The 19,481-nt window shown below is 44.2% G+C and overlaps 1 protein-coding gene across 1 annotated transcript in view; it reads right to left on the bottom strand.

The window, feature by feature from the left end:
- Positions 1–19,481, bottom strand: part of SNX25 (sorting nexin 25) — a 416,995-nt gene that overhangs the window by 305,881 nt on the left and 91,633 nt on the right. The window contains exon 2 of the mRNA XM_069744322.1: positions 11,319–11,403. Coding sequence (XP_069600423.1) covers positions 11,319–11,403 — 85 coding nt within the window. The remainder of the gene's footprint in view (positions 1–11,318; positions 11,404–19,481) is intronic.

Genomic DNA, 19,481 nt, shown 5'->3' with positions numbered 1-19,481 from the left:
TCCTTCTCCAAGCCCCCTGAGGAAGGTGCGTTACCGAAACGCGCGTCGGGGTGGGCGCATGGATCCTGGGAGTCTCACATCCATACAGTAATTAGAACTTTCTCCATCTTACAAAATACATGGTCCCCATATTAGATTGCATCTGTTACATCTCCTACATAGGTTTATTCTTAAGATTCTTGTGGCCCTCGTCTATTTATTTGCATGCTGAAAGTGCATCCATGTTTCTTATATAGATATGTATGTACCCTATACTCTTTCCCCCCCTGCAGCGGGAATGCATGGTTCTCTATGGTGATTCATAATAGTATTCGGGTGTGTTGATTCTCCGGCACCGTGCGCCCTTGGTATTTCACACGACTGTGCAGTGTCTCTGTATGCCATGCTGCACCATGGGTCGTTCTTTTGGGTCTTTTGACCCACTCCTCTTCTGGGTATGGGATATTGTTGCTTTTTTTCTTTTCTTTTTTTTTTTTTTTACAGGAGAACGAGAGAGTTGTCAGTTGGATTGAGCGTACAATAAGGATATTAAAACCCCATGTGTTTAATTAAAATACTTTATTCATAATATGTGTGTGTGTATTAGTAACCCTTTACTACCTTTGGATCAACAATGGATAGGTGTCTTGTTGACATCTCTCCATTATTAACAAAGCTTAATGTCACCTTACATTAGCAAGGTGACATTAACCCTTTATTACCCCATATCCCACCGCTACTCGGGAGTGGGAAGAGAGAGGCTAAGTGCCAGAATAGGCGCATCTTACAGATGTGCCTTTTCTGGGGTGGCTGGGGGCAGGTGCTTTTAGCCGGGGGGGGGTTTGCAATAACCGTGGTCCCTCTCTAGGCTATTAATATCTGCCCTTAGTCACTGGCTTTCCCACTCTGGCGGAGAAAATTGTGCAGGAGCCCTCGCCAGCTTTTTCCATGATTTAACCCTTTATTTTAACACCTAGAGCTCTAAAATTTTGCACACACAAACTACTAACATTATTAGTGAGGAATATGTAAAAATATAACGAATATAAAATGGTTTACTGTATGTAAACCATGTCTCATATCCTGTCGAGTTTGATAAGGAGATAGCAAAAGCCGGCAATTGAATTACTGGCTTTTCTGCTATCTAGCTCTGTATTAAATATATATATTATTATTTTTTTTATTTTTTATTTTCTCCAACATAGACTTGCACTAGCGGATTTTGGGAGGAATACGCTGACAATCACAGCATGCTACGATTTTCTCAGCCCGTAAAATACGGCTGAGAAATATATACGGCTGATGGGAGCTGCGTTGGTTTTGCGCCTCTCCCTCATCCGTATTCCTCTACAGTGTGACGCCGGCCTTATACTCATACATTTTTCCCATCATCAGACGCAGCGTCATGCAGACCCCAGGGTGATAAGACTTTACACTCAAGTCCTGTCAAATAGCAGTTTTTGCAATAAAAAGCCACATGCACCAAACCGCAGCGTATCATTACATGGAAGTCATGATGAATGATTGCCCATCTAATGCAAGGATGGCTTCTGTCTGACAGAAAGAAAGTCATTCCGTACAGAGCAGCTACTCATTGTTGCTCATGTGGAAGTGCAGAGAAGAGGACAGTCTTTATTAGGTCCTTAAGCCCTTAGAGAATTCAGACTATGGTCACCATCAAACAACAACTACTTTAAAAGGAAATCTGGCAGAAGGTTTAGGGTATTTAATGGAGAACAGTATAATGCAGGGGCAAAGACCCTGAGTCCAGTGATATGTCACTTACTGGGCTGCTTGTTGTTTTCACACAATCCGTGGATATTTATCACTAAAGAACTAGTTGCCTGGTGCCACATAGTCCTCCTGCTTTGTGTAAACCTCCCTACACACTGTCAGCTTTCTGCCTATGCACAGTGTACACAGAAAGCTGCTAATCCATGATGTGGGTGGGGTTGTACAGGTCTCAGCCTTCAGAGAACAGGTAGATGTACAGCAGAGAAAATCGTGATATCAAAACTGCACCAAGCAAACCAGTAAGTGGCACATCTCTGGAATCAGTGCATCTGTCCTTACATCACACTGTTCACAGATAACATAGCAAAAACCTGGCAACGGAATGGGAAAAAAAAACACACATTCTTTAGGTGCATGGGTTCAATTTTTCTAAACACAGAAGCAGTTAAAACTGTTGACCAGTCTTTGATATTGATTTCCTATGATAATCTAAGTGGTGGACAATCCCTTTAAATGATATGATGACAAAATCTAACATAGAAGTCTGTCTTCAGAAAGCTCCATCGCTCCCATTAAACTTAACAGATCTGTCTTCAGGAAGCTCCTAAAGTCCCAGAGGATAAAAAGCATTCTAGTAGTTGTCAAAATGTAAAAATAATAATATTTAGTAATCTACTTCAACTCTGAATTTTGCATCTTTGTACCAATTTCGGGACCTCCTTGCAGAAGATGGGGAGAAAAGCCAGTGGGCGCGGGCGGCTTCCCTCTCGGTACACTTGTATTGAGCGAGGCAGCGTCCATTAGCCGGACATGCCCACTGGCCGTCCGCATCACTGGAGTATGGAGTGAGGCCTCACCCACTGGCCGTCCGCATCGCTGGAGTATGGAGCGAGGCCTCACCCACTGGCCGTCCGCATCGCTGGAGTATGGAGCGAGGCCTCACCCACTGGCCGTCCGCATCGCTGGAGTATGGAGCGAGGTCTCACCCACTGGCCGTCCGCATCGCTGGAGTATGGAGCGAGGCCTCACCCACTGGACGTCCGCATCGCTGGAGTATGGAGCGAGGCCTCACCCACTGGCCGTCCGCATCACTGGAGTATGGAGAGAGGCCTCACGCACTGGCCGTCCGCATCGCTGGAGTATGGAGAGAGGCCTCACCCACTGGTCGAGGAAATGTATAAGGCTACGTTCACATTGGCGTTCCGCCAATGTGCGTCGCTGTTGCGCCGGCGACGCAGCGGCGACGCGCCCCTATGTTTAACATAGGGGACGCGTGCGTTGTTTTGGTGGCGTTTTTCGCCACGTGCGTCGTTTCCGACGCTGGCGTCGGACGCAAGAAAACGCTACATTGTAGCATTTTCTGTGCGTCCGATTTTCGTCAAAAACGACGCACGCGTCGCAAAACGCGCGCGTTTTTGCGCGCGTTTTTACGTGCGTCGCGCGTTGCGTCGCCGACGCAGGGCGGCGCAACGCTAGTGTGAACCTAGCCTAACTCATACATACTCTCCAGGCCCGGGTCTGAAACCGGCGAATCCCTGCAGCACACACTGCGTGTGCTGGGGGGATCCATAAGTCTGCAGTCACACAGAGTAGAGTGTCTGTGACTTATTGGTTTTGACCGGACAATACCTTTAATGAGCTGTTCAGTATTATGGGCCGGGCACTGATCTACACCAGTGTGAGACATTAACACAGAACAGTAGAACTGAAGTTTGCCTCCTTACAAACACTTTCTGCAGCTCTCACAGCTCTGCTTTATTGCAGTCATGTCTGCCTGTGAGATCGAAGCCAAGAGGAAGCTGCAATGTGTCCGGTATAATCACACACAGCTCTGCAGTGAGATGAGGAGAGCAGAGAGCGGCCATTACACTGGTAACTCCCCCTTCCGCTTATTATAATCTGTGATGGCGGAGTCTCATGCAGATCAGTGTCCGGCCCGGCACGTAGTCCTGAACAGCTTATTTACATATAAGAAAAATGTGGATTACTCTGGAATAAGACATCGGATCACAGATGCCACTTTATTCAGCTTTCTATCACCTACATGCCGATATAGACGACTTAGGAAGCTTGAACCTACTGACAAATTCCCTTTCAGTCACCACTTTCAGAAATTTAAGGAGATGTTTACTTTATTCTGAGCTGTCCCCAGAATCTCACGCTCTTCAGTCACTTAGTTTACTGATGGGCGGTGTGCTCTTGAAAATTGGCAGTTTAGACCACTGGTGTGACCATGCCTCTGGTCCGAAGAGTGTCTTGCTTGGCCAAAAAACAACAATCATGTAGTAATGCCTCACTGCATGCACGAGTTATACAGAGCTCAAAAACCTAAAGGGATTACCCCAACAATCATGCCTAACTGCTGGGAGCTCACTAATCAGGTGGACTGGAACACAAGCCCCACATGGTGCTGCCACTCCATTCAAAGTCTATGGGATAGACAAAGATAAAGTTTAACACTAAAGGTACCGTCACACTCAGCAACTTTGCAACGAGAACGACAACGATCCGTGACGTTGCAGCGTCCTAGATAGCGATCTCGTTGTGTTTGACACGCAGCAGCGATCTGGATCCCGCTGTGCCATCGCTGGTCGGAGCTAGAAGTCCAGAACTTTATTTCGTCGTCAGGTCGACGTGTATCGTCATGTTTGACATCAAAAGTAACGACGCCAGCAATGAGCATAAGGCCCCTAGATGTGTGTTGGATCGGTACCCTCCAGCTGTTTGACATGGAGCTAACAACCAGCGAGAACGATAAGTGAGTCGCCGTTACGTCGCTGGATCGCTCCTGCATCGTTCTGGAGTTGCTGTGTTTGACGTCTCTACAGCGACCTAAACAGCGACGCTCCAGCGATCGGCTCGTTGTCTATATCGCTGCAGCGTCGCTGAGTGAGACGGTACCTTTAGCTGTGGATAAGTTGTTGAGCAAAAAAAATATATATATAAATTCTAAAATGGCCACTTCAGTAGTCTGTGGTCCATTGACCAGAGCGTTGCGAGCCTTTCTCTACTAGCACTGCCCTCTGCAGCAACCCTGGCGTCTCTCCTGATTAGACGAGACAAAGATTATGTCACTGATAGGAGGAGGTTCGCATGGTGCTGGTTTAATGATCACGGACTACGGATGTGGCCACTGGGCAAAGGGTCCTCACAATCTTTTTGCTCAACTCTATTTTTAATTTTTGTGATTGTGGGTTAAGGGTTGGACACGTTCTTGGAAAATGTCCTAAAGGTAGTTATATTGTTGTCCCAATGGTCACTTCCTTGGTTCTCCATAGCTGCATCCACTTTCTGCAGACACTGAACAGAGAACGAGCCTGTCCAGGGCACCCTCAGGCAGCTAAATCTCCTACACGGTACTAAATCTCCTACCCAACATGCACATTTGCTCCATTTAATAGGTTTATTTCCACACTCACAGAGGCTTTAGAATTACTCTATATAACTGGCGACCATAGTATAAAAGCCAATAAGAATCGGATAAATAATTCAGTAACTGCAGACATCTCCATGATGATAAAGTTGTTTACAATCTGCCGACAAAGCATTTCAAAAGTCCAGTTTGATTTTTGGAATGCCTATGAATGATGTAGGTAAAGGTTCAATGAGCAGTCGATCAATACCGTAAAAGAGCTCGACAAACAACAAGGCACGGTGACAAATCCCGAAATAAGTAGCGGTAACTCTGAGGCATCTCAGGTCAACAAGATTGCCAAATTTCAGGACACTCATTGAAGGACAAAGTAAATTGCTGCAAGGAGTGGCAACACTAGAACACTGAACAGGCAAAAAAACTGCTAAAGTTGTGAGTGCAGATTCATCCACGAACTCTCACCCCCACAGCTGAAATCCTTCTACTTGTGGGTATGACTTTTCGGAATAAGCTTTTATTGCAGATGAAGAAATATTTTTATTTTATCTTCTGTTTTTTTTTTTTTGTTTGTTTTTTTTACAAGTTACCATTTACTTACTGCAGCGCGCCTATGAGTTATGTTGATATTGTAGGTTACAGTCCCCTCGTGGTGGGCAGGTGGGCTTATTTACTTTTGATCAAAAATGTAAACCGCTTACTCATGTTTTAGTGTAGCAATAGTGGAGTTCCCGGATTTATTAACTGCAGAGTCAAGTCACAAAGAATAAATCAAATAATAAAGATCTTCAACATAAAACAAATGCCATAAAAACCACCACCAATAGCCTAATAAATAAAACATAGATCGCTATTACAGAGATTGTGATTAATACTTACATCAGATTTCTACATTAAATGGATTTCTTAAAAATTATTATTTTTTTTTTATACATCACTATAAAAAAAAAATCTTACGATTATCACACTGGTTACTAGGCCTACTATTAAACTACGTCCTGTGATGTTCTGAACATAGGGTGCATCCCATTGGTATAAAAGCCCTATATAGGATTATTCTCTAATCTTGGCAATGTGTACTGTGAAGGAAGAGGGAGGAGGGGAGCTGTGACATCACCTACCGGGAATGATGGAGCCTGCATTATCTGCTACACTTAGAGATGTTACCCTTCAATCCAGTCTGTAATGATAATGAGACTTCTGAAAAGCTTTCCTTACAATATATTGTACAATACATTTATTTGAACAGCTGAGCGGAGTTGTCAGTTGTCAGGACATTGCATTGCTCCATATTTCCAGCATCACTCAGAACTTAGCAATAGAGCATCACAGAGGTTGGGGTTGGTGACAGGACACACTTGAGGTAGTCCAGCAAACAGACACTGCTCTTCAACCAAGAGCTATTGATCCAAGCGCCACAAATAATCTCTGCCGCAGATCTGTCGACACAGCTCAAACACTTCACACCATTACTAAATAACACGGTCAACACCGCTCATTGCTTAATGAAGATATATCTTGGTGTCATGATGGAAATTCTGAAATTTTCATAACTGACCATAAAGCTTAAACGAGAACAAAATGATTAGTATCTTAATGTGGCCGAGCTCTTGGGGTTAATTCATTTCAAATTCTGTATCATAAAAGTTGCTCATTACCAGTGAAATACTACGTTTCCAGCTGTAATAAAACTCAAGAAACTGAACACAACCAAATAATTGTGTCGCTCTAAAAGACCTCAGATTTCATTATTAAAGGGGTTGCCTTGTCCAGTTTAAATAAAAAAATAAAAACTTATCACCTTTCCTCAGGTTAGCTTACATTACTAATCATGGGGGTCGGAGTGCTGAGCTAATCTGCAGAACTGGGAATTTTTAGCCCTTACTCTGAAACTTTTATCCCAGTTACAAAATGGAGTGACAGTAATGGGGCATGGAGGGGACGCCCAACTGCAGCTTTATTCTTTTTCTTTAGATTAACCGGATAATCGGTGCGATAACTTGTGTTTACCGGAAAACTCCTTAAAACTATAAAAATAAAAATCAAATGTTAAGAAAGTTCTGTTTTATGATTAGATACCTTCTCCCTTGTGGTGATTTTTCCTTCCCTTCCTCCAGAAGACATTATTTGAAGGGGTTTTTTTGAGGGTAGAGCTGTAGTTTTGAATTAAGGGGTGAAAAAAAAAATCCCACAGTTTGAAAAAATAAAAAATAATGAATAAAAATAAATAAAAGCAACACGTCCCCATTTTTATTGGAATGGAGCTGGGTGATACTGAAGCGAGCCTGTAGCACAGATCCCTCCAGCTTCAGAGCAGTATCAAAGAGATTTCAAGCGCTGCACACCTCGCCTTGTGAGGCCACCACGGATGGACTGCACAGGAGATTTGGTTCATGTTCTTTACCTTCAACAGGAAACTTCAATGTTTTCATTAAAATCTAAAACGTATCCATTAGGAAACACGTTCTTTTTATATCCGTTACGCAAACTTATTTCATGTAATGTTGTACAATGCCCATGGTTTTCCAATAACGGATATCCAACCAAAATGGAGAATGTCTCTTGCTGTAGACAGATTGGACTTTTCTTCTGCCGCTCTACTATTTCACAAGGGGCCTGGATGTCAGTGCTTTTCATGATCTTTTCACAATCTGAAGGGCTCTCTGCTGTTTTAACAATGAATTCTCATGAGTAATTGGTAAGAAACTATTTCCAATGCATTACACCTAGGGACATAAAAAGCTTCTTCACGCTTCCCCATCACAGACTACTTGTCCGCAGTCAGCCCACAGACCGGGCGCTCAATAGCCTTCTCCTCTCAATGGCTTTTAGGATGGGGATGTGTACAAGGCAATCTCTTCTGTCAACTTTCACAGCTATTGAGTTGGACTCCTCGAAATGGGAAGATGAACTTTTCCTTGTACATATAATTGAACTGACCAAAATATAGTTGTCGACTGATCTAGGAACAGACACAGAATTCATGTCCAAAATTGATTAGTATCATTAACTGGGGCAAACAGACACAAATAGGCCATATTAAATATCATGGGGTCTACCTGGGTTTAATTCTATATCCAGGGTTGGCGTTAGCGGCAGACAGACCAGGCCGCTCCCCCAGGGGCGCCGGGCCAGTCGCCTGCCGCCAGAGCCAACTGCCCCCGCCATCACGTTGAACAAAGTTCAAAGCAATGATGGAGGAGAGAGCGTCAGCTGATTTCCGTCTTAACTCATTCCCCTCTGCCTCTGACACTGCGGGCGCGCGATGACGTCACTTCATTGCATACCTGCTGAGACCAGGGCCGAGCCGGGAGCACCAGGAGCAGTGCAGGGTACGAGGAGAGGTGAGGATTTTGTCTTTTTTTTAATATATCGATGAGTGATTACTGGACTGTGAGGCCATTCTCGGCAGGGAAGGGGGGGGGGTGTCGGCTACAGTATATTCTATAAGGGAGGGCTGTATTAGATGCTATGGAGGAGGGCTGTATTATATTCTATGGGGGATGGCTGTATTATATTCTATAGGGGGCTGTATTAGATTTTTTGGGGGGAGGGCTGTATTAGATTCTATGGGGAGAACTGTATTATATTCTATAGGGGAGGGCTGTATTATATTGTATGGGGGCTGTATTATTTTGTAAGGGGGCCTACATTATATTCTATGGAGCTGTATTATATTCTATGGGGGGCTGTATTATATTCTATGGGGGCCTACATTATATTCTATGGGAGTGGATCGCATCATACTCTTTGATGGGGATACATTATATTCTATGGGGAGGTGAATTTTATTATATTCTCTGGGTAGCTACATTATATTCTATGGGGAGGTGGGCTGTATTATATTACATAGTAACATAGTTAGTAAGGCCGAAAAAAGACATTTGTCCATCCAGTTCAGCCTATATTCCATCATAATAAATCCCCAGATCTACGTCCTTCTACAGAACCTAATAATTGTATGATACAATATTGTTCTGCTCCAGGAAGACATCCAGGCCTCTCTTGAACCCCTCGACTGAGTTCGCCATCACCAACTCCTCAGGCAAGCAATTCCAGATTCTTACCGCCCTAACAGTAAAGAATCCTCTTCTATGTTGGTGGAAAAACCTTCTCTCCTCCAGACGCAAAGAATGCCCTCTTGTGCCCGTCACCTTCCTTGGTATAAACAGATCCTCAGCGAGATATTTGTATTGTCCCCTTATATACTTATACATGGTTATTAGATCGCCCCTCGGTCGTCTTTTTTCTAGACTAAATAATCCTAATTTCGCTAATCTATCTGGGTATTGTAGTTCTCCCATCCCCTTTATTAATTTTGTTGCCCTCCTTTGTACTCTCTCTAGTTCCATTATATCCTTCCTGAGCACCGGTGCCCAAAACTGGACACAGTACTCCATGTGCGGTCTAACTAGGGATTTGTACAGAGGCAGTATAATGCTCTCATCATGTGTATCCAGACCTCTTTTAATGCACCCCATGATCCTGTTTGCCTTGGCAGCTGCTGCCTGGCACCGGCTGCTCCAGGTAAGTTTATCATTAACTAGGATCCCCAAGTCCTTCTCCCTGTCAGATTTACCCAGTGGTTTCCCGTTCAGTGTGTAATGGTGATATTGATTCCTTCTTCCCCATATTCTCTGGGGGGCTACATTATATTCTATGGGGGGCTGTATTATATTCTTTGGGGGGGCTGTATTATATTCTATGGGGAGGTTGGTAGTATATTCTCTGGGGGCTACATTATATTCTATGGGGGGCCGTATTATATTCTCTGGGGGCTGCATTATATTCTATGGGGGGCTGTATTATATTCTATGAGGGAGGATTTTTATATTCTATGGGGAGGTGGACTGCATTATATTCTCTGGGGGGGGGCTACATTACATTATATGGGGGGGCTGTATTATATTCTATGAGGGAGGATTGCATCATACTCTTATGGGGCTACATTATAGTCTATGGGGAGGTGGGCTGTATTACAGTTAAGTCCATACATATTTGGACAGAGACAACATTTTTTTAATTTTGGTTATAGACATTACCACAATGCATTTTAAACAAAACAAATCAGTTGCAGTTGAAGTTCAGACTTTCATCTTTCATTTGAGGGTATCCACATTAAAATTGGATGAAGGGTTTAGGAGTTTCAGCTCCTTAACATGTGCCACCCTGTTTTTAAAGGGACCAGGAGTAATTGGACAATTGACTCCAAGGCTATTTTATGGATAGGTGTGGGCAATCCCTTCGTTATGTCATTCTCAATTAAGCAGATAAAAGGCCTGGAGTTGATTTGAGGTGTGGTGCTTGCATTTGGAAGGTTTTGCTGTGAAGTAAACATGCGGTCAAAGGAGCTCTCTATGCAGGTGAAACAAGCCATCCTTAAGCTGCGAAAACACAAAAAACCCATCCGAGAAATTGCTACAATATTAGGAGTGGCAAAGTCTACAGCTTGGTACATCCTGAGAAAGAAATAATAATCGATATTTTCTCAGACACAACAACCTATTTCGACAAAATAATTTGATCAAATTGCCCTTTTTTCAAAATCGGTTTCATGGTTTCACATATGTTTTGCATTGGTGACCTGTGTTCATGCTTCTGTGGTCACACCCCTTTTGGGACTAGGTGCAAAAAGTGTCCCAAGGGGAAGATTTTCTTTTCCGTAGTCAGAAAAAAATCTATGTATCCATAAATAATATGAATGAGGGTAGAATGTTTTGTTTTTTTTTTATATCATAACCTTTAAGTGAAGAGCGTATGATTTATCTATCCACTTGTAATTTTCCTTGGATAGAGCCATCACATGTGGCCGGAGTGAATTTTTCTGATTCTAAAAGGTCATTCAATATCTTCTTTAATTAATAGGCCAAATTATAATTAAGTGACCGAGTGGAAGGCCATAGGCTAATCATTAACCATGGCAAGCAGCTTTCCACCCTGAATGATTCTTCATGAGCGCGTTTCATGCCTGTGCCGTGTAGGACCTGGCAATAGCAAATCGGATTCCATTTCGTTTTGTCTTCAGGATTTGCCCAGCACTTCATGCCATCTCACATTATTATCCACGGTCTTCATTGCTGCGGTGACAAATGTCTGTTGCACACGCTTAGCTATTTCCAACTTGCTAGAAAGTGGCTGCGGGAAGGGGGGTGTGCAGGAGCGATCGGAACGGATTAAACTCTCCGGAATAAAATAAGGTCAGGGCAGGAGTATCGAGAAGAGGAGTCGGGCTTACCTTCCTTTAGAGCTTTATCCATGCTGTGACAGATCACCACTCTCCTAAGTTGGGCTGGTTCATGGAAATTCACTGAATGGAACATCTGAAACACAATGAATACAGAAGATATAACTTTCTATATTGTATAACTCTGGTTATATATCATGTTCTGACACTAATGTCTGAGAGGCCATCACCGGCACACAACGGAGGCAGACATTTCTACTCTTTACTAATACAGGTCTGAGCACTTAAGATCTAATGGCAAATCGATGAGCCATCCCCAAAGAATTAGATGTAAATTGTGCATGTTTCATTCCAGTAAAGACAGATTTAGACCACTGAGTGACCGCCACCACCATACCGGATCACATTACTACCTGGGATTTAAAGGGGTTTTTTTCATATCCCATCTTCCGGAGCGCACTGCCCCCTGGCAAGCAGGAAGGCTGGAGAGCAATATAGCTAGCTCAGACCCGAGGTATACGGTAATTGCGCTGCTGGCCCAAACTGTGCACTCTTGGAAGAGCACAAGGAAATGAAAGCTAGCTGAACATAGTGATCCGGCCAGCTTCAGAGCAGCGCTTACAAGCTGAATAGCAAAGAGCTTGCAAGAAGGTCCTCCTTGCATAGGAGATCAACCACTGATCGACTGCAGAGGCAACAAGCAGTAAAATATCAAAATGTAAAGTCCCTCCCAAATAATTAAATAAGATGCTGCCAAATAGCTCTGGCAGGGGCTAATCTCTGCATTTAAAAACAAAACAGTCGGTGTTAAAATTCAACCTGCCCAACCGTACTCATCTGTCAGGGGGGGTAGGGAGGCCCTCATACACAGACTTTGGGGGTTCAGCCAACTTTAGTCTAATGTATGGTGGCTTTCACGCTGTCCAGCCTGTACATGGCGTCAGCCTGTATGTACGCACTCTATTCACAAGAGGAATTTTATTGCCATATCCATATTCCCAAGAGGAGTAATAGAGGAATGGCAAATGGTAGCGCTAAAGAAGAGAGACTCCAGTGTTTCTTTCATGGGGAATATACGATAGGTATTTTCACAGTACCTACTAGAAACCTAATATATGTCAATACTGCGTTGTCAAATCACTAGAGCCACTAAAAATGGTGTATAAAAATCATGAGTACTCATAGCAAGAAAAACGTGAAGCTATATAGTGACAAAGTGGCCTAATGAGTAATCTGGTCAGAGGAGTCCAGAAACAATGTACAGATTTTAGCAGAGTCCTATGCGAGACCATTGCCACAGATGGATGCAGAGTTAGGCTACTTTCACACTAGCGTCGTACGACGCACATCGCAATGCGTCGTTTTGCAGAAAAAACGCATTCTGCAAAGTTGTCTGCAGAATGCGTTTTTTCTCCATAGGCTTGTATTAGCGACGCATTGCGACCCATTGCCAGACGTCGCAACCGTTGTCTTTTTTACTTTATCGTCAATATCGCCATGTGAGGGCTTATTTTTTGCGAAACAAGTTGTACTTTTGAACAACATTATTGGTTTTAGCATGTCGTGTACTAGAAAATGGGAAAAAAAATTCCAAGTGCAGTGAAATTGCAAAAAAAGTGCAGTCCCACACTTGTTTTTTGTTTGGCTTTTTTGCTACGTTCACTAAATGCTAAAACTGCCCAGCCATTATGATTCTCCAGGTTATTACGAGTTCATAGACACCTAACATGACTAGGTTATTTTTTATCTAAAGGTACCTTCACACATAACGATATTGTTAACGATATCGTTGCTTTTTGTGACGTAGCAACGATATCGTTAAGGAAATCGTTATGTGTGACAGCGACCAACGATCAGGCCCCTGCTGGGAGATCGTTGGTCGCTGAACAAAGTCCAGAACTTTATTTCGTCGCTGGATCTCCCGTGGACATCGCTGGATCGGCGTGTGTGACACCGATCCAGCGATGTCTTCACTGGTAACCAGGGTAAACATCGGGTAACTAAGCGCAGGGCCACGCTTAGTAACCCGATGTTTACCCTGGTTACCAGCGTAAAAGTAAAAAAAAAAAAAACACTACATACTTACCTACCGCTGTCTGTCCCCGGCGCTGTGCTCTGCACTCCTCCTGTACTGGCTGTGAGCGTCGGTCAGCCGGAAAGCACAGCGGTGACGTCACCGCTCTGCTTTCCGGCCGCTGTGCTCACAGCCAGTGCAGGAGGACTGCAGAGAAGCTGAGCGCCGGGGACAGACAGCGGTAGGTAAGTATGTAGTGTTTGTTTTTTTTTACTTTTACGCTGGTAACCAGGGTAAACATCGGGTTACTAAGCGCGGCCCTGCGCTTAGTTACCCGATGTTTACCCTGGTTACCCGGGGACTTCGGGATCGTTGGTCGCTGGAGAGCGGTCTGTGTGACAGCTCTCCAGCGACCAAACAGCGACGCTACAGCGATCCGGATCGTTGTCGGTATCGCTGCAGCGTCGCCTAATGTGAAGGGGCCTTAAGTGGTGAAAAAAATGTTTTGATAAAAAAGACAAAATTGCGTCATTTTCCGATACCCGTAGCGTCTCCATTTTTCACGATCTGGGGTCGGTTGAGGGCTTATTTTTTTGAGTGCAAAGCTGGCGTTTTTAATGATATCATTTTGGTGCAGATACGTTCTTTTGATCACCCGTTATTGCATTTGAATGCAATGTTGCGGTGACCAAAAAAACGTAATTCTGGCGTTTCAAATTTTTTTCTCACTACGCTGTTTAGCGATCAGGTTAATGATTTTTTTTTATTGATAGATCGGGCGATTCTGAGCGCAGCGATACCAAATATGTGTAGGTTTGATTTTTTTTATTGATTTATTTTGAATGGGGCGAAAGGGGGGTGATTTAAAATGTTATATTTTTTATTTTTTAACTTTTGCCATGCTTCAATAGCCTCCATAGGAGGATAGAAGCTGGCACAACTCGATCAGCTCTGTTACATAGCAGAGATCATTAGATCGCTGCTATGCAGCAGAAATGCAGGTGTGCTATGATCGCCGTCCACAGGGTGGCGCTCACAACTACTGGGGATCAGTACCATAGAGGTCTCAAGGACCTCTATGGTTACTATACAGAAGCATCGCCAACCCCCGATCATGTGACGGGGGCCAGTGATGCGCTCATTTCCGGCCGCCCGGCCGGAAGCGCCGGTTAAATGCCGCTGTCAGCGTTTGACAGCGGCATTTAACTAGTTAATAGTTCAAAACAGCTGACATGTCCCGGCTTTGATGCGGGCTCATCGCCGGAGCCCACATCAAAGCGGGGGTTCTGACCTCGGACATACTATCCTGTACGAGGTCAGAAAGGGGTTAATTAGCCATATAATTTTTGCATACTGTATCAGTTTCAAATCAATCATTACAATGTCACATGTCCAGTAGTACTGTATATGTTAAATATTTAGTTTTCCACCTCGCAGGAAGCAAAAAAAAACAACTTATTTTCAAATGGGAGTAAGGCCGGTTTCACATTTGCGGTTGTGTCCGCAGCGTTTCATCCGCAGTAATCCGCATGCATTGTGTATTCCTATATTTAACATTAATATTTTTATTAATATGCGTTTGATTGCGTTTTGCCGCGTTTGACGACGCATGCGTCGTTTCGTCGTCTGCGGTTTGGCGCAGTAAACGCTACATGTAGTAATTTTAGAGGTGTCAATTTGCCGCCTAGAAACGTATGCGGTTGTTAGCGGCAGAAATGCGCCAAAAAAAGCATTGCTGTCTATGTGAACGCATGCGGCCGCAAGCACATGCGTTTGCTTGCGTTCGTGAACGCATGCGTTGCACCAGAGAAAAACATGTCTAGACACTGATTAGCCACCCCCCACATACAAGGTGATAAAGAGAGGGAGTGGGCATTGCCAGGTCACTACACAGCAGACTGGGAAGCAGACCACACAAAGGAAAGCACCTTGGAGGAAAAAAAGACTCTGAACAATGTGAGTATATCAAAGCCAATGCCTGTATTTTCTAGTTTCTGTCTCTACATGTCCTAATATCTTCCATTTCTTTCTTTCTGCATGCATCAGAATGTCTTCTTCTGAGGAGGAGCAACGTCCTGGGCCTTCTGAAGCCGAACATGTCAGTGAAGTGAGTACTCACCTCGTCAGATTAGTAAGTATTCACTGTCACAACACATGACAATTTTTTTTTTTTTTTCATTTTTTAGAGCACTTCTACTGCGGCAGAAGCTGGGCAGGAGCAGCGGGGTCACGGTCGGGTTTCAAGGCGGCTGCGTGTACGTATACAAGGCTGACTGTTTACTGTATCCTCACTTCAGTATTCTTGAATCTTCCTTTCTTTACTTTACTTTTTCTTTACATTTGTCTTCTAAACTCCTTTTGTATCTTGACTTTCCTTATTCATGCCATTTCTCAGCCTCTCTTTTCTTGCTTTTCCTTATGTTATGCATACAACATTAAATGTCTTTATTTAGTTTTTAGGTTCCAGAACGGGATGAGGACCTCATAGAAAAGGACCTCATCTCCCTGGTCCAGGAGCGAGTCCCGTTGTGGGACACCCGGGTTCCACAGCACTCGGACGTGATGATCTGGCGCCTATGGAATGAGGTGGCCAAAGCGATGTGGGATGGCTGGGACAACGTCCCGACTCGGGTCCGAACTGCATTTTGTAAGTATTGCAATGCAGTGTGAAGCAGCAGAGACCTTGGCCGTGCTCACAAAACCGTGTGTGATGAGAGAAACTCTCAGGAGGAGAGGCAAAGTACGCCTGTGCCGGAGCCGCAGGGTGAAGACAAGAAGAGGACGTCATCGTAAGAAGATGGGAGGCCCCGGACCGGATCGCAACGCCCATCAGACCAGAACCGGACCGCAGCGGGACCGCCCCGGGTGAGTATTATCTAACCTCTTTTTCTCATCTTTAATTGTTTTGCTCCTTTAGTGCTTGTGATTTATTATGCTCTATTACAGTGCCTACAAGTAGTATTCAACCCCCTGCAGATTTAGCAGGTTTAATAAGATGCAAATAAGTTAGAGCCATCAAACTTCAAACAAGAGCAGGATTTATTAACAGATGCATAAATCTTACAAACCAAAAAGTTTTGTTGCTCAGTTAAATTTTTATAAATTTTAAACATAAAAGTGTGGGTCAATTATTATTCAACCCCTAGGTTTAATATTTTGTGGAATAACCTTTGTTTGCAATTACAGCTAATAATCGTCTTTCATAAGACCTGATCAGGCCGGCACAGGTCTCTGGAGTTATCTTGGCCCACTCCTCCATGCAGATCTTCTCCAAGTTATCTAGGTTCTTTGGGTGTCTCATGTGGACTTTAATCTTGAGCTCCTTCCACAAGTTTTCAATTGGGTTAAGGTCAGGAGACTGACTAGGCCACTGCAACACCTTGATTTTTTGCCTCTTGAACCAGGCCTTGGTTTTCTTGGCTGTGTGCTTTGGGTCGTTGTCTTGTTGGAAGATGAAATGACGACCCATCTTAAGATCCTTGATGGAAGAGCGGAGGTTCTTGGCCAAAATCTCCAGGTAGGCCGTGCTATCCATCTTCCCATGGATGCGGACAAGATGGCCAGGCCCCTTGGCTGAGAAACAGCCCCACAGCATGATGCTGCCACCACCATGCTTGACTGTAGGGATGGTATTCTTGGGGTCGTATGCAGTGCCATCCAGTCTCCAAACGTCACGTGTGTGGTTGGCACCAAAGATCTCGATCTTGGTCTCATCAGACCAGAGAACCTTGAACCAGTCAGTCTCAGAGTCCTCCAAGTGATCATGAGCAAGCTGTAGACGAGCCTTGACATGACGCTTTGAAAGTAAAGGTACCTTACGGGCTCGTCTGGAACGGAGACCATTGTGGTGGAGTACGTTACTTATGGTATTGACTGAAACCAATGTCCCCACTGCCATGAGATCTTCCCGGAGCTCCTTCCTTGTTGTCCTTGGGTTAGCCTTGACTCTTCGGACAAGCCTGGCCTCGGCACGGGAGGAAACTTTCAAAGGCTGTCCAGGCCGTGGAAGGCTAACAGTAGTTCCATAAGCCTTCCACTTCCGGATGATGCTCCCAACAGTGGAGACAGGTAGGCCCAACTCCTTGGAAAGGGTTTTGTACCCCTTTGCAGCCTTGTGACCCTCCACGATCTTGTCTCTGATGGCCTTGGAATGCTCCTTTGTCTTTCCCATGTTGACCATGTTTGAGTGCTGTTCACAAGTTTGGGGGAGGGTCTTAAAAAGTCAGAAAAGGCTGAAAAAAGAGATAATTAATCCAAACATGTGAAGCTCATTGTTCTTTGTGCCTGAACTACTTCTTAATACTTTAGGGGAACCAAACAGAATTCTGGTGGGTTGAGGGGTTGAATAATAAATGACCCTCTGAAAAAACTTTTCCCAATTTTTTAAAAAAATAAACAAAGAAATAACATTCTTTTTTGCTGCAGTGCATTTCACACTTCCAGGCTGATCTACAGTCCAAATGTCACAATGCGAAGTTAATTCCAAATGTGTAAACCTGCTAAATCTGCAGGGGGTTGAATACTACTTGTAGGCACTGTATATACTCTCTACTGGGCTCCTTCTGTGGACCTGAGGATAAGCCTGGGAAATAATTTTGGACTTCCACCACATCATGAGAAAAGCACAGCCATCACAGCGACTATGGATGACTATAATAATCTTTGTCCTTTAATGACTTCTTTGGTATTGGGTTATATACATTGACGGCTGTGTATTTTGACTGATGTTCTCTGCAGCGGAGATTTCTTTGCTGCCCTATAGTCACTGTTTTGTTACCCAGGTGATTGTATTTATATTGTTGTGAGTGGTTGTGCACATCGCGCTGCGACCTGTTGCGCCCTGTCTGTGGGCGGGCGTCTCTATGGCGTGTGTACTGCTCCGTAAGTTCTTCCCCCGGCGCGTGCGCACTGCTCATGACGCCTTATCCGCAGTTTAGGACCTGATGGCCGAAGCGCGCATGCGCCGACCAATGCCATCATGATTGGCAGCCTCTGGCCATGTAACCAAGTTCACTGGGCTATTTGAAGGTCCGGTAGGGGCCTTTGAGACATTCCCTTGAGAAAGCGGCCTTGAGTCGCTGCAAAATGCACGTCGGGATCCTCTATCCGCCCCCCCTTCGTTCCCACTTATCTGTTGGTAAGCATCGCATATTCTGGTACTTATTACCGCACTTTAAGGCCGGCGTCACACTTGCGAGTTTTACGGACGTAAGAGCGCAGAAACTACGTCCGTAAAACTCGCAAAAAATACGGCACAATTATTCTCTATGCCCCTGCTCCTATCTGCCGTATTAAACTGATCCGTATTATACGGCTTTCTACGGCCGTAGAAAATCGCAGCATGCTGCGTTTGTCACCGTATTGCGCAAATAAAACGTCAATGAAAGTCTATGGAAGCCCCAAAAATACGGATTCCAGACGGACCAGCAGTGTGACTTGCGAGGAATACGCAGCGCTGTTAGAGAGAAAAGTCGGTAATTCAATTACCAGCTTTTGCTTTCTCCTTCCTAAACCCGACATGATATGAGACATGGTTTACATACAGTAAACCATCTCATATCACCATTTTTGTTGCATATTCCACACTACTAATGTTAGTAGTGTGTATGTGCAAAATTTGGCCGTTCTAGCTAGTAAAATAAGGGGTTAAATGGCGGAAAAAATTGGCGTGGGCTCCCGCACAATTTTCTCCGCCAGAGAAGTAAAGCCAGTGACTGAGGGCAGATATTAATAGCCTGGAGAGGGTCCATGGTTATTGCCCCCCCCCCCCCCTGGCTAAAAACATCTGCCCCCAGCCACCCCAGAAAAGGCGCATCTGGAAGATGCGCCTATTCTGGCACTTGGCCACTCTCTTCCCATTCCCATGTAGCGGTGGGATATGGGGTAATGAAGGGTTAATGCCACCTTGCTATTGTAAGGTGACATTAAGCCAAATTAATAATGGAGAGGCGTCAATTATGACACCTATCCATTATTAATCCAATACTAGTAAAGGGTTAAATAAAAAAAACACACACACACATTATTAAAAATTAATTTATTGAAAAAATCACAAAGGCTGTTGTATTAATTTATTCTACTCTCAATCCACTCACTGAAGACCCTCGCTCTGTAAATAAAAAAAAATAATAAACCAACAATATACATACCGTATATACTCGAGTATAAGCCGACCCGAGTATAAGCCGACCCCCCTAATT

Source organism: Ranitomeya imitator, chromosome 1 (assembly GCF_032444005.1).
Source record: "Ranitomeya imitator isolate aRanImi1 chromosome 1, aRanImi1.pri, whole genome shotgun sequence".
NCBI lineage: Eukaryota > Metazoa > Chordata > Amphibia > Anura > Dendrobatidae > Ranitomeya > Ranitomeya imitator.
The sequence above is the reverse complement of the archived record's forward strand: the minus strand, read 5'-3'. Positions and strand labels throughout refer to the sequence as shown.